This window comes from Oncorhynchus kisutch, linkage group LG20, assembly GCF_002021735.2.
Source record: "Oncorhynchus kisutch isolate 150728-3 linkage group LG20, Okis_V2, whole genome shotgun sequence".
NCBI lineage: Eukaryota > Metazoa > Chordata > Actinopteri > Salmoniformes > Salmonidae > Oncorhynchus > Oncorhynchus kisutch.
In genome coordinates, this window is record NC_034193.2 from 38,216,632 (window position 1) to 38,232,021 (window position 15,390).

At 45.7% G+C, this 15,390-nt stretch overlaps 1 protein-coding gene across 1 annotated transcript in view; it reads left to right on the top strand.

The window, feature by feature from the left end:
• LOC109875535 (heterogeneous nuclear ribonucleoprotein L-like) overlaps positions 1–15,390 on the top strand; it is a 65,083-nt gene that overhangs the window by 41,480 nt on the left and 8,213 nt on the right. The window contains exons 7-12 of the mRNA XM_020467875.2: positions 6,641–6,712; positions 10,242–10,462; positions 10,973–11,094; positions 12,194–12,395; positions 12,859–12,916; positions 13,187–13,285. Of these exons, the coding sequence (XP_020323464.1) occupies positions 6,641–6,712; positions 10,242–10,462; positions 10,973–11,094; positions 12,194–12,395; positions 12,859–12,916; positions 13,187–13,285 (774 nt within the window). The remainder of the gene's footprint in view (positions 1–6,640; positions 6,713–10,241; positions 10,463–10,972; positions 11,095–12,193; positions 12,396–12,858; positions 12,917–13,186; positions 13,286–15,390) is intronic.

Below are 15,390 nucleotides of genomic sequence, written 5' to 3' on the forward strand. Positions count from 1 at the left end.
TTGTGCAGACCTCACTACCCTCTGGAGAGCCTTACGGTTGAGGGCGGAGCAGTTGCCGTACCAGGCGGTGATACAGCCCGCCAGGATGCTCTCGATTGTGCATCTGTAGAAGTTTGTGAGTGCTTTTGGTGACAAGCCGAATTTCTTCAGCCTCCTGAGGTTGAAGAGGCACTGCTGCGCCTTCTTCACGATGCTGTCTATGTGAGTGGACCAATTCAGTTTGTCTGTGATGTGTATGCCGAGGAACTTAAAACTTGCTACCCTCTCCACTACTGTTCCATCGATGTGGATAGGGGGGTGTTCCCTCTGCTGTTTCCTGAAGTCCACAATCATCTCCTTAGTTTTGTTGACGTTGAGTGTGAGGTTATTTTCCTGACACCACACTCCGAGGGCCCTCACCTCCTCCCTGTAGGCCGTCTCGTCGTTGTTGGTAATCAAGCCTACCACTGTTGTGTCGTCCGCAAACTTGATGATTGAGTTGGAGGCGTGCGTGGCCACGCAGTCGTGGGTGAACAGAGAGTACAGGAGAGGGCTCAGAACGCACCCTTGTGGGGCCCCGGTGTTGAGGATCAGTGGGGAGGAGATGTTGTTGCCTACCCTCACCACCTGGGGGCGGCCCGTCAGGAAGTCCAGTACCCAGTTGCACAGGGCGGGGTCGAGACCCAGGGTCTCGAGCTTGATGACGAGCTTGGAGGGTACTATGGTGTTGAATGCCGAGCTGTAGTCGATGAACAGCATTCTCACATAGGTATTCCTCTTGTCCAGATGGGTTAGGGCAGTGTGCAGTGTGGTTGAGATTGCATCGTCTGTGGACCTATTTGGGCGGTAAGCAAATTGGAGTGGGTCTAGGGTGTCAGGTAGGGTGGAGGTGATATGGTCCTTGACTAGTCTCTCAAAGCACTTCATGATGACGGAAGTGAGTGCTACGGGGCGGTAGTCGTTTAGCTCAGTTACCTTAGCTTTCTTGGGAACAGGAACAATGGTGGCCCTCTTGAAGCATGTGGGAACAGCAGACTGGTATAGGGATTGATTGAATATGTCCGTAAACACACCGGCCAGCTGGTCTGCGCATGCTCTGAGGGCGCGGCTGGGGATGCCGTCTGGGCCTGCAGCCTTGCGAGGGTTAACACGTTTAAATGTCTTACTCACCTCGGCTGCAGTGAAGGAGAGACCGCATGTTTTCGTGGCAGGCCGTGTCAGTGGCACTGTATTGTCCTCAAAGCGGGCAAAAAAGTTATTTAGTCTGCCTGGGAGCAAGACATCCTGGTCCGTGACTGGGCTGGATTTCTTCCTGTAGTCCGTGATTGACTGTAGACCCTGCCACATGCCTCTTGTGTCTGAGCCGTTGAATTGAGATTCTACTTTGTCTCTGTACTGACGCTTACCTTGTTTGATAGCCTTGCGGAGGGAATAGCTGCACTGTTTGTATTCGGTCATGTTACCAGACACCTTGCCCTGATTAAAAGCAGTGGTTCGCGCTTTCAGTTTCACGAGAATGCTGCCATCAATCCACGGTTTCTGGTTAGGGAATGTTTTAATCGTTGCTATGGGAACGACATCTTCAACGCACGTTCTAATGAACTCGCACACCGAATCAGCGTATTCGTCAATATTGTTATCTGACGCAATACGAAACATATCCCAGTCCACGTGATGGAAGCAGTCTTGGAGTGTGGAGTCAGCTTGGTCGGACCAGCGTTGGACAGACCTCAGCGTGGGAGCCTCTTGTTTTAGTTTCTGTCTGTAGGCAGGGATCAACAAAATGGAGTCGTGGTCAGCTTTTCCGAAAGGGGGGCGGGGCAGGGCCTTATATGCGTCGCGGAAGTTAGAATAACAATGATCCAAGGTCTTTCCACCCCTGGTTGCGCAATCGATATGCTGATAAGATTTAGGGAGTCTTGTTTTCAGATTAGCCTTGTTAAAGTCCCCAGCTACAATGAATGCAGCCTCCGGATAAATGGTTTCCAGTTTGCAAAGAGTTAAATAAAGTTCGTTCAGAGCCATCGATGTGTCTGCTTGGGGGGGGATATATACGGCTGTGATTATAATCGAAGAGAATTCTCTTGGTAGATAATGCAGTCTACATTTGATTGTGAGGAATTCTAAATCAGGTGAACAGAAGGATTTGAGTTCCTGTATGTTTCTTTCATCACACCATGTCTCGTTAGCCATAAGGCATACGCCCCCGCCCCTCTTCTTACCAGAAAGATGTTTGCTTCTGTCGGCGCGATGCGTGGAGAAACCCGTTGGTTGCACCGCCTCGGATAGTGTCTCTCCAGTGAGCCATGTTTCCATGAAGCAAAGAACGTTACAGTCTCTGATGTCCCTCTGGAATGCTACCCATGCTCGGATTTCATCAACCTTGTTGTCAAGAGACTGGACATTGGCAAGAAGAATGCTAGGGAGTGGTGCACGGTGTGCCCGTCTCCGGAGTCTGACCAGAAGACCGCCTCGTTTCCCTCTTTTTCAGAGTCGTTTTTTACGTACAATACCCCATAATGACGAAGCAAAAACAGGTTTTTAGAAACAGAAATACTTTATTTACATAAGTAATCAGACCCTTCGCTATGAGACTCGAAATTGAGCTCAGGTGCATCCTGTTTCCATTGATCATCCTTGAGATGTTTCGACAACTTGATTAGAGTCCACCTGTGGTACATTTAATTGATTGGACATGGTTTGAGAGGCAGACACCTGTCTATATAAGGTCCCACAGTTGACAGTGCATGTCAGAGCTAAAACCAAGCCGTGAGGTCGAGGGAATTGCCGGTAGAGACAGGATTGTGTCAAGGCACAGATCTAGGGAATGGTACCAAAAAATGTCTGCAGCATTGAAGGTCCCCAAGAACACAGTGGCCTCCATCATTCTTAAATGGAAGAAGTTTGGAAACACCAAGACTATAGCTGGCCGCCCGGCCAAACTGAGCAATCGGGGAGAAAGGGCCTTGGTCAGGGAGGTGACAAAGGACCCGATGGTCACTCTGAGAGAGCTCAAGAGTTCCTTTGTGGAGATGAGAGAACGTTCCAGAAGGACAACCATCTCCGCAGCACTCCACCAATCAGGCCTTTATGGTAGAGTGGTCAGATGGAAGCCCCTTCTCAGTAAAAGGCACATGACAGCCCACTTGGGGTTTTCCAAAAGGAACCTAGGACTCTCAGACCATGAAAAACAAGATCCTCTGGTCTGAAGAAACCAAGATTGAACCCTTTGTCCTGAATGCCAAGCGTCACATCTGGAGGAAACCTGGCACCATCCCTACAATGAAGCATGTTGGTGGCAGCTTCATGCTGTGGGGATGTTTTTCAGCGGTAGGGACTGGGAGACTAGTCAGGATCGAGGGAAAGATGAATGGAGCAAAGTACAGAGAGATCCTTGGTGAAAACCTGCTCCAGAGCGCTCAGGACCTCAGACTGGGGTGAAGATTCACCTTCCAACAGGACAACAACCATACGCACACAGCCACGACAAAGCAGGAGTGGCTTTGGGACAAGTCTCTGGATGTCCTTGAGGCCCAGCCAAAGCCCAGACTTGAACCCGATGAAACATCTCTGGAGAGACCTAAAAATAGCTGTGCAGCGATGCTCCCCATCCAACCTAACAGCTTGAGAGGATCTGCAGAGAAGAATGGGGGAAACTCCCCAAATACAGGTGTGCCATGCATGTAGCATCATACCCAAGAAGACCAGGCTGTAATCGCTGCCAAAGGTACTTCAACAAAGTACTGAGTATAGAGTCTGAAAACTTATGTAAATGTGAATATTTCCAGGGGGATACATTTGCAAAATGTTCTAAAAACCTGTTTTTTTCTTTGTCATAATGGGGTATTGTGTGTAGATTGATTATTTAATCAATTTCAGAATAAGGCTGTAACATAACAAAATGTGGAAAAAGTGAAGGGGTCTGAATACTTTCCGAATGCACTGTAAAATAGCGTTGTCCCCACACCAAATATTATAACATTACAATGCTCTTGGTCTCTGAATTTGAAGCTCTCATGTACTGGGGCTGCTTTAACAATATGAGGTGCTGTAGATAGACTACAGCCCATAATTATACTCATATAAACGGGAGCATGGTTTTTAACCAAGCAGAAAGCCTGCCTTGTGTGACTTGGGCTTGATTAAACATCCGTTGGACAGTGTAATTGACATGCCAGTCCCGATTCCCATTCTCTCTCCACAAATGGAGGGTAAACAGTGTCTTATCGCCCACAAGCCAGGGCTGCTTTCCAATCGATCGCCTTGCCTGTATATTGGATTTGAAGGTCTGTTTGACTTTGACAGCGTCAAGGACTTTTTGCCATGGAGCTGAAGATGTGTGGTCAGCTTCCAATTGTTTTTATTGACCAGAGGAAGGAGACAGAGAAGCAACTAGAAAAATAGCAAGAGGCTGAAAATAAACATGATACAAGGCTGAATAATAATGAATTGGAAACTCCTTAGTGCAAGCAGAGAGAAATCAAAATAAAACAGCACCACACAAGCCTCTTGAGTCGCAGACGGTAAATTTAAATCCTAATCAGCTTGCATTTTGGGGAAATTGAAATGCTATATTCGCACTTGAGGCCCTTAACATATCAGATGCTCTTCAAAAATAATTGTTTGGTGTATATACAGTATCTTATTATACGAACATAGAGAAGGACAGCGTGTAAAGAGATGTAATTCTTCTCATCAGAATCACACAGTAGTTTATGGATGTTGTCTTTCAAACCCCTTGTTCGTTCTTTTGAGTACATTGCCTCGAAGGTACTCAGGAACATTGCCTCAAAACACAAGTAAAGTCTAGAAGTGTATTCACACCTGCAGGGGACGTGCCGTATTAAACATTTAGCTAAGACACGAGAGAGACACGTCATGTGTGTTCCACACATCTCTTACCCCTTATCTGTAAAGTAAGATACAATTTCGATAGATTTATCCCAACTACTGGGATGACGTCATTGTCAGAGGCCTCTCTCTCTCTCTCTCTCTTCCCTCCTCACTCTCTCCCACAGTCTCTCTCTCTTCCTCCCCCCTCTCTCTTTCTCTCTCTCTGCCACTCTGTCAGGTGAATAGCGAACCTGTCGGCTCAGTGCAAGCATCAAGGTCACTCCTCCTCTCCTCTCAGTTAATCCTTCTCCTCTCCACTTTCTTTGTGGTTTCTGTACAAATATGGCAACCCACCAATCCCACCGGTTCCTGCCTGCCTAACTGCTCGTTTTGTACCAATTAGCTTAGCTCTGCATGAGCTCGGTCCCCCGTGGCCCGCGGGAGCTGGCGAGAGGATGGCATGCGTTCTTTTAACTCAGCGCCGCGCCGCACCTTCCATTTATGTCTGTGTGAGTAGCACCAGTTCTCTCTCGCATTGTTGAAGTTAGACTTTGTAAAAAAGGATGCTCAAATGATGTAAGACAGGTTGAGTCATTGCACTGAAAGACACGTCCATGTGAACACACTTGCATGCTCTACAGTGCACACACAGTTTGGCACACACACTTCTCTCAATTCCTCAGAGTAACAGGGTTCACTGAGTTGATGGTTGTGCATATGTCATTGAAATACTCCCAACTCTCCCAACACCACTAAAATGTTAAGGAATGCTTTTAGTTTAGATGACGTTTGTCTGATGACGAAGGGATGCAGTGAGAAAGCCTGGTCCTATATCCGCTTGTGCTGTACAGACAAAGTCCCATAGAGGTATACAGCACAAACAGATCTGGGACCAGGCTAACAATGACAGAGGCTGTTTCCAGCAATGCTCCATATAGTAGTCTGTAACTTCATTGGGATACGTTACATAAAAACAAATATATTGCATATGCTTCAGTCTTAGTTTGACAGCACCTAGAGTGCGTTTTGTCTGCGTCTCTGCCAGTAAGCTGCATTGGGGAAAAGATTGAAAATACGCTTGTCTTTGTTCTGTTAGTCCTTTTCCTGGTGCACAGTAAGAGGATTAGGGTAGAAGGGTGCTTAATATAATATTAATATACCTTTTTTTCATGTCAATGCATTTTCCATCATATCTGGGTCAGTTTCCACCTGAGTCAACGTTTCCACCTGAGTCAACGTTTCCACCTGAGTCAACGTTTCCACCTGAGTCAACGTTTCCACCTGAGTCAACGTTTCCACCTGAGTCAACGTTTCCACCTGAGTCAACGTTTCCACCTGAGGCCATTGAACTGTTACTGTGATATTTTAACGGCCATTTTAACACACCTCTCTTCCCCCCCCCCCAAAAAAAACACTGTTTTATTGTTCCTCTGAAATTCACCCGAGCTCAGTCAGCCAAGGAAGAGAAATGTGTCATTTGAAGTACAAGGCCAAATTTGAACCAAAAGTGTATAGTTTTGTTGTTATGCCAATTACCAAACGTGTCTAGATTTGCTGTTACTAAATCGAATCTGCTTGCGTAGTGTGGTTTTATGGCTTTCAGTCATTCCTAGGCTGGCGTGCAAATGTGCCAATGTGTAGGTGTGTATATGTGCTTGTGTGTTAGTCTTGTGTGTGTTCGTCCTATGTGTGCATGACTGTGTCTGTTAGTCCCCGTGTGTGTATCTGTGCGTGTCTATGCATGTTGAGTGGATGAATGTGCATTTGGCACCTGGTGGCATTGTCACTTTACATTTGCCTTACACTGTGTATTCTGTCTGTGTTGCAGAGCGAGGGAAGGGGAGACAACGCCAGGCCATTCTGGGAGAGCATCCGTCCTCCTACAGCGACAACGGCTATGGTCAGTGTCGCTCACATTCGCTGCCTCTCTTTACCCCTCCCTCCCTCGCTCTTTCTCTATTTTTGTCTCATGTCTCTCCTGCCCTCACTAGGCTGGACAATAAAATTAGTCAAAATTCACCCAAGGCTGGAAAATGGCAAAAGAACGTTGGCTAAGCTGGAACACTTGCGCGAGCATATAGTAGATGAAGAGAATCGAACGTTCCCAGAGCCTCTTCTGACTGGAGTGACGCTTGGAATTCCATTTTGCCTAAATGACTCCAAAAAATGTCCCAGCTGCTTTGCCGTATTCTACCACAACAATCTGTTCTGAAAAATAACAACTTGGGTAGAAAGTAAACATCCGCACCTCGATGATGCCAAGTGTGCTTATGTTTGTGTAATGAGGAAGTTGGGAAAAATTGCAACTTTTGACTATTTCTGTTCTAGCGATCGATGACACTTCCCAACTTTATGTAATTAGAAAGAGGAGATTATCCTGAATCAGATGGTGTCCGATTTGAAAAAAATCCAAATATGGACATTGTGAGATTTCTGGAAAAATATACCAGCATGCCTCTCCATAGGAAAACAATGGGAGGAGCTCAAGGGCAAACGGTATTTCAGAGCTAGCGTTTGTTGACAACGGAGTACGCTGCCCAGCCTTACATAATTAGAAAGAGGAGATTCTCATGATTCAAATTGTGTCCAATTTGACAAAATCTAAATATACACATTGCAAGATATTTGGCAAAATATACATACATACCTACATTTCCCTATAGGAAGCAATGGGACGACTTCAGAGTTCCATGAGTCATTTATTGTTGTTGTTTACATTTTAACTATCAGCAAGGTGGGCAGGTCTCATTGCCAACCATAGCAAAGCAGGCATTGTGACGTAGAACAATAGGCAATATTGTTCTACGTCACAACAATCGGGAATAGAACATTCGGAAGGTGAGTTGGTGCCATGGTGCTCAATAGAACAATAGGACCTGGCAGGGTGAAAAATGCCCTAAAATAAGGCCTGTTTTTTTCGTGATTACTTCAAAACTACGGCAAGCAGCTGGGACATATGGTAAAATTATGAAACTGGGCTCCACGTTGGATGCAATTATTTCATTTTTATCAGAAAAAAAGCATGACAAAATAAGCATAAAAATGTAATGTGTCCAGCACACACACACACACACACACACACACTCCCTCTCTCTTTATCCCTCTCATTCTGACTCATCTCTCTTTCTCTGTCTCTCACTCCCTCTCTCAGCATCACTCTCGATCCCTTTCTTTCAGTCTCCTCATCTTTCTCTTCTTCCACCTTTCTTTCTCCCAGTATCTCCCTTTCTCTGTATCCCTCTCTGACTCATCATCTCTTTCTCAGAATCTCTCTATCATTCTATCTGTCTCACCACGTCTACAGTATCTATTTTCTTTCCCATCCCTCTCTTAATCCATCCATCCATCTCTCTCTCTATGTGACTGTCATTGTGCATCTGGGCTTTGGGTATCCTGTAATTAAGCTCCAACACCCACAGACACTTACATCTGAAGGAGGTGGTGGAGGTTGGATGGATGGATGGAAAAACAGGGGAGAAAGGGGTGGTCTCTACATATGTGTGTGTGTCATACAGTCATTGGTGTGTGTGAGTGTGTACAGTGCCTTGCGAAAGTATTTCGAAAAGTTTCCCATTCCTCCTAGCAAAACAGCTCGAGCTCAGTGAGGTTGGATGGAGAGCATTCGTGAACAGCAGTTTTCAGTTCTTTCCACAGATTCTCAATTGGATTCAGGTCTGGACTTTGACTTGGCCATTCTAACACCTGGATATGTTTATTTTTGAACCATTCCATTGTAGATTTTGCTTTATGTTTTGGATCATTGACTTGTTGGAAGACAAATCTCCGTCCCAGTCTCAGGTCTTTTGCAGACTCCATCAGGTTTTCTTCCAGAATGGTCCTGTATTTGGCTCCATCCATCTTCCCATCAATTTTAACCATCTTCCCTGTCCCTGCTGAAGAAAAGCAGGCCCAAACCATGATGCTGCCACCACCATGTTTGACAGTGGGGATGGTGTGTTCAGGGTGATGTGCTGTGTTGCTTTTACGCCAAAAAGTTCAATTTTGGTTTCATCTGACCAGAGCACCTTCTTCCACATGTTTGGTGTGTCTCCCAGGTGGCTTGTGGCAAACTTTAAACGACACTTTTTATGGATATCTTTAAGAAATGGCTTTCTTCTTGCCACTCTTCCATAAAGGCCAGATTTGTGCAATATACGACTGATTGTTGTCCTATGGACAGAGTCTCCCACCTCAGCTGTAGATCTCTGCAGTTCATCCAGAGTGATCATGGGCCTCTTGGCTGCATCTCTGATCAGTCTTCTCCTTGTATGAGCTGAAAGTTTAGAGGGACGGCCAGGTCTTGGTAGATTTGCAGTGGTCTGATACTCCTTCCATTTCAATATTATCGCTTGCACAGTGCTCCTTGGGATGTTTAAAGCTTGGGAAATATTTTTGTATCCAAATCCGGCTTTAAACTTCTTCACAACAGTATCTCGGACCTGCCTGGTGTGTTCCTTGTTCTTCATGATGCTCTCTGCGCTTTTAACGGACCTCTGAGACTATCACAGTGCAGGTGCATTTATACGGAGACTTGATTACACACAGGTGGATTGTATTTATCATCATTAGTCATTTAGGTCAACATTGGATCATTCAGAGATCCTCACTGAACTTCTGGAGAGAGTTTGCTGCACTGAAAGTAAAGGGGCTGAATAATTTTGCACGCCCAATTTTTCAGTTTTTGATTTGTTAAAAAAGTTTGAAATATCCAATAAATGTCGTTCCACTTCATGATTGTGTCCCACTTGTTGTTGATTCTTCACAAAAAAATACAGTTTTATATCTTTATGTTTGAAGCCTGAAATGTGGCAAAAGGTCGCAAAGTTCAAGGGGGCCGAATACTTTCGCAAGGCACTGTATATGTGTGTCAGGAGTTTGGAGAGAGCGTAATGATGTGATGTGAGCGGCCGCTCTTGAAGGCACTTGGTAATTAGCCAGATCTGCAGGGGAAACGGGGTGCAGTGGTGTAGAAAATGGTCTAGGACTTTTTTAGTACTGCTGGAATTGTTTATCCTACTTCATGGGGGGCTGGGAGCTGAGGGGGGAAGTTTGCACTGTCATCTCAACCATCCCCAATAAGGTCATCCTATGTCTGTGACAGCTTTTTCTTGTTCTTTCTTTCTCTATCTCTCTCTCTCTCTCTCTCTGCCCCCCTCTGTCTCTCTCTGCCCCCTCTGTCTCTCCCTCTCTCACACACTCTTTCTCTCACTCTATTTCTTTCTCTCCCTTACTTTCTCTCTCTTCCCTTCTCTATATTTTGTCTCTCTCCCTCTGCCTCTCTCTTTCTATCTCTCTCTCTTTCTCTCCTGCCCCCCTCTCTCTCTCCATCTCTCTCTCTATCCCCCTACCCTCATCCCCCTTTCTATTTCTCACTTTCTCTCAGTCTTATTCTCTCTTCTCACTCTCTCTCTCTCTCTCCCACTCTCCAGGGTCACACTGCCCCCTGCTGCCCCTGCCCAGCAATAACAGGTACAAGAGGAGCTCTCCCCATGACGCCCAGGAGGTGGTTGCCTACCCCCTGCCCCAGACCTCCTCCTATATGGGCCACGCCTCCAGCTCGTCGGTCGCCATGGTGAGCGGCCTGCACCCAGCCAAGATGAACTGCACCCGCATCTTCAACCTCTTCTGCCTGTATGGGAATATTGAGAAGGTCAGTGTCAGCGTCTGTTTTCTCACGAGATGAAAGCTAAAGCTACTGCGATTAAAAAAACATCATTAATTTCAAAGTTATAAAATGGATGTATCAATCCTGGATTGCCTCTTTAAATGAGAGGGCTGAGGGCAATAGAGTGACAGCTAGTGTGACTAGGGGGTGGATGCAATCAAGTTGCCATGGCAATCTTTATGCTGTAGCTTTGGTTACAGAATTACTGCCAGCAACCTACCACTGTGAGGGGAGTACCTACCAGTTTGATTCAATTGAACCTTGACCTGTAATATGTTTTAGAGTGAGAATTATTCCATTTGGTCTCTGTATTAACGTGGATAAAAACAAAAGTGTGCTTAGTGATTAGTTGATTAGTTAATCAAGTGTGCTGGGTAGTACTCGAAGAGAAAACATTAGTAGGGGTAATGCAAAACTAACCCAAGGTCAGCGTCACCTAGTCAGAAGGTCTGTACGGATTCACAGTGATGCCATTCGGTCTTATTTACGCCCCAGGTGAAGTTTATGAAGAGTGTCCCGGGCACCGCACTGGTAGAGATGGGAGATGAGTATGCTGTGGACCGAGCCATCACACACCTCAACAGCATCAAGGTGTTCAGCAAGAGGCTCAACGTCTGGTGAGGAGGCTACATGTTTCACCTTTGACCCCAACCCCCTGAACCCTAGCTTGATGAGCGTGACATTCATCTTTCCTCGATTCCTCACGTCCTCTCTCCTTGCCTCCTTCTCAAAAGCACCTTGGATCTTCTCCTCAAATGCGTTTTGAGAAGGAGGCAGGAAGAGAGGAGGACGCGAGGCCATCCTTTGAAAGAGAAAGCTATTACCGTCATCATTATCAGCAATTTGTTTCTTAGCAAGTTTTGGTTTTGGGAATCTTCAAAGCGTTAGGAAAAAAGGACAGTGGAGGTGCACAAAGGCCTTATTCGTCTCGACAGCGTTGGCTGTTTAAAGGCTTGGGTTGCGTTGAGTCGTCCTATTGAATTGGCAGCCTCCATCCATCAGAATAATGAATTGCCTAAGCTGCTAGATCCAGATGAGTCTTTCGTTCAGCTCCGCTGGGATTCAACCCCGCCGCAAGGAATTCAAACAGCATTTGATTATGTTGGCGGACGGTCCACCAGTTACTGACTGCATACCCAATCTGAAGACATTGCTGCATTTGTAACATGCTATATGTTGTGAAAGAGATGGATGTCGTGGCATGAAATACATATTTTTCTATTGCATGCTATAAACCATGCCCCAAATAGTATAGCATGTTACAATACAAACAATGCCCGAATAATTATAGCATGTTAAAAATGGCGCTGCCATAGCCATCTCTAGGCCTCTGAATGAGAGACTGCATAGCATTGAAAAACTTAAAGGGCATTTCATAAATCCCCTTCAACCCGTTGGGAGTTAGTCTCGCAGCACTAAGCTGATACATACCTAACCTCTCGATCCCCTCGGCCCTTGAGAGCCAATTTGTTATTAGAGGGTCACGACAGGTTTTTTTAATGTTTACTCTTCCTGTCCCTATCTGTACCTTGGCTTCATGAATGCATAAACCCCATTGAATGTGCTTCCTTTTTGTTCACCCACTATAGGAGGAAACATGGAATTACATATAGATTATCTATGGCTGCAAATCTAGCAGCTGTGTTCTTCTCCCATCTAAATATCTATCTATTCATCCCTCCCTCCTTCCCTTCCTTGATCTTTCCATCCCTCCAGTGTGTCCAAGCAGCACGCGGTCATCCCCAGTCAAGTGTTTGAGCTGGAGGACGGCAGCAGCAGCTACAAGGACTTTGCCATGACCCGGAACAACCGCTTCAGCAGCGTGGGCCAGGCGTCCAAGAACATCATCCAGCCGCCCGCCGCTGTGCTGCACTTCTACAATGTCCCGCCCTGCATCACTGAGGACGAGCTGCAGAGGGTGGGTGTGGAGGGGAGGGAAGGGAAGGGAAGGGGGGAAGGGGTGGCTGTTTAGGCTGGAATGGTGACTGATGTCTTGAGAGGTGGGAGGTGGGGGTAAGGAGAGGTTGAACCCTTTCTATAGTGGAATTAAAAGTTTGGATGACCCTGATAATGGGTAGCAGGAGACACCTGCCTATAAGGTAGAGAAGACACAAGCAAGTGGGGAGATAGTTCTTAACATTTTAATAAACAGTCATTCAAATCTTTGCAATATGTCAAGTTATTTGGCACCAGACAGACAATAGCCCAGTGGCCCTCCAAGACCAGGTTTGAATAACACTGGCCTGTAGAAGCCTATTTCTTGTCCAGTGTTGAGATTCATATCATAACATCGCCATCTAGTGGATAATATATACAACACACTGAATGAAGCAATGTTGACGCAATAGCTGAACCTTTTCTGTTGTGTGCTTTATGTTTAGTTATGTACAGAGCATGATGTTCCCGGTTTCATCAAGTTCAAAGTCTTTGATGCAAAACGTAAGTGCTCATTTCATTCATTATGTTGGACTAAATGGACATTATATAACATGAGTCAATTCAGTAGAGGTACTAGTCATAGACATTCAGCTCTGTTTCTAAATAATGTGTCAGCAACAGCTAGGCACCTAGATTATAAATGTAATTAATAAGGAATAATGTAAATAGATCAATATTATTCTACTATGACTGATATGAATAGACCATTATGAATGATTTTCCTATAAATGTTTCTAAATGCTTTCAAAATGCTTTCCCACTCCCTTCTAGCCAGCTCCAAAACTATCTCAGGCTTATTCGAATTTGACAACAAGACACATGCTGTGGAGGTTCTAACAGTCCTCAACCACCACCAGATCAGAATTCCAAGTAAGTACTGTGTCCTGCTCTAGAGAGAATGACATCAGAATGCTTGCTTCAATAACAGAAAAAAAGAGCGAGAGATGATGAGAGAATGATAGAAAGAGAATGGGTCACAAGGCAGTAGGTTGGATTCAAACCTATGCCAACACCACATGTGTGCCAGAGACTGCAGCCCTAGAAAACCTCTAGAAAACCCATGCCACCTCCTCTGTCTCTTTTAAGTGACATCTTCGAGACATTTAACATGGTTCTGACTGCAACTATCCACCCAAAAAATAAATAATAAGGTTGATGTCCGCACCCCCCTGCGAAAATCAGGCTCGAGGTCAAGACAGGCAGAATGGTCAGGTAGGCGGGTACAGAGTCCATAACAGGCCAGGGTCAAAACGAGGAGGACTAGAAAAAAGAGAATAGAAAAGGCAGGCGCTGGGGGAAAACACGCTGGTTGACTTGGACATACAAGATGAACTGGCACAGAGAGACAGGAAACACAGGGATAAATACAGTGGCACAGAGAGACAGGAAACACAGGGATACATACACTGGCACAGAGAGACAGGAAACACAGGGAGAAATACACTGGGGAAAACAAGCGACACCTGGAGGGGGTGGAGACAATAACGAGGACAGGTGAAACAGATCAGGGTGTGACAAGTACTGTATATGGAGACTGTTTAATGCCAAAAATATGGGGTTAAATACATGTCAAAATAAAAATAAATGTTTCCTGATATTACATCTTTCAGATGTAGGAGAGACATTTTAGAAAAAAACATTATTTTTATATTTTGGGGGGGGGACTGTCTGTTGTTCCATGTAGTGAATCTGTTAATAAATACGTTTGAATGGGCATTATGGCCCAAAATAGTTATCTATTATATATAGAAATATTTATTTGGGATACTTCAAGGGGTCATAAAATACTAAATCAATAGCTAAATGATTCTTGGTATGACCTTCTTAAAACGAATACATATAGCTTAGTAGAACCCCCCCAGTTTAGACAGGGCTTAAACTTTTTAGTGCCAAAAATAAGAGGTTAAATATATATTTTAAAATAGCAAAAGCAGTAAGGCCTCAAAAAACAATTAGACATGAAGGGGTCCTAAAATCATAAATCAAATAGCTAAATGATCCTTGGTATGACAATTCCATATAACTTAGCTTAGTGGGGACCCCCCCCCCCCTTATCAGTTAACAAAACAACTATACTACCTAAGCATAATGTTAATAATCAATAGCTGACTAGCACAGTCTGATTGCATAGAACCCCCCCCCACAAAAAGTATAAGATAGTTGAAATGTATATGTTAACATTAATTCTGATACTGTAGGCCACATCTAAGGCTGTGTTTAGACACTAATTGGTATTTTGACCAATCACAAAATACTAAGACCAGGGCGTGACAGTCCCCCCCCCCCCCAAGGTGCGGACTCCCGGCCGCACACCTAAACCCATAGGGGAGGGTCCGGGTTGGAGTCTGTCCACGGTGTCGGCTCCGGTTCGGGACGTGGACCCCACTCCAGCAAAGTCTCAGTCCGCCTGCATCGCATCCTTAGATTGGCGACCCTCTCCGCCGGCCTTGGCCTAGTAATCCTCACTGAGGGGCAGCTCGGGACTGAGGGGCAGCTCGGCACTGAGAGGAAGCTCGGCACTGAGAGGAAGCTCGGCACTGAGACGAAGCTCAGGCAGTTTAATGGCACTGGCAGATCCTGGCTGACTGGCGGTTCTGGCAGATCCTGGCTGACTGGCAGATCCTGGCTGACTGGCGGCTCTGGCAGATCCTGGCTGACTGACGGATCCTGGCTGACTGGCGGATCCTGGCTGACTGGCGGATCCTGGCTGAATGGCGGATCCTGGCTGAATGGCGGATCCTGGCTGCTCCTTGCAGACTGGCAGCTCCTTGCAGACTGGCAGCTTTGGCTGCTCCTTGCAGACTGGCAGCTCTGGCTGCTCCTTGCAGACTGGCAGCTCCGTGCCTCATGCCTCAATTCCGTGCCTCATGCACCAACACAGCAACTCCCTCATAACTCTCTCCTCCAATTTCCCCATTAACTCCTTCATAGTCTCTGCTTCGCTCACCTCCAACACCAGCTCTGGTTCTGGTTTC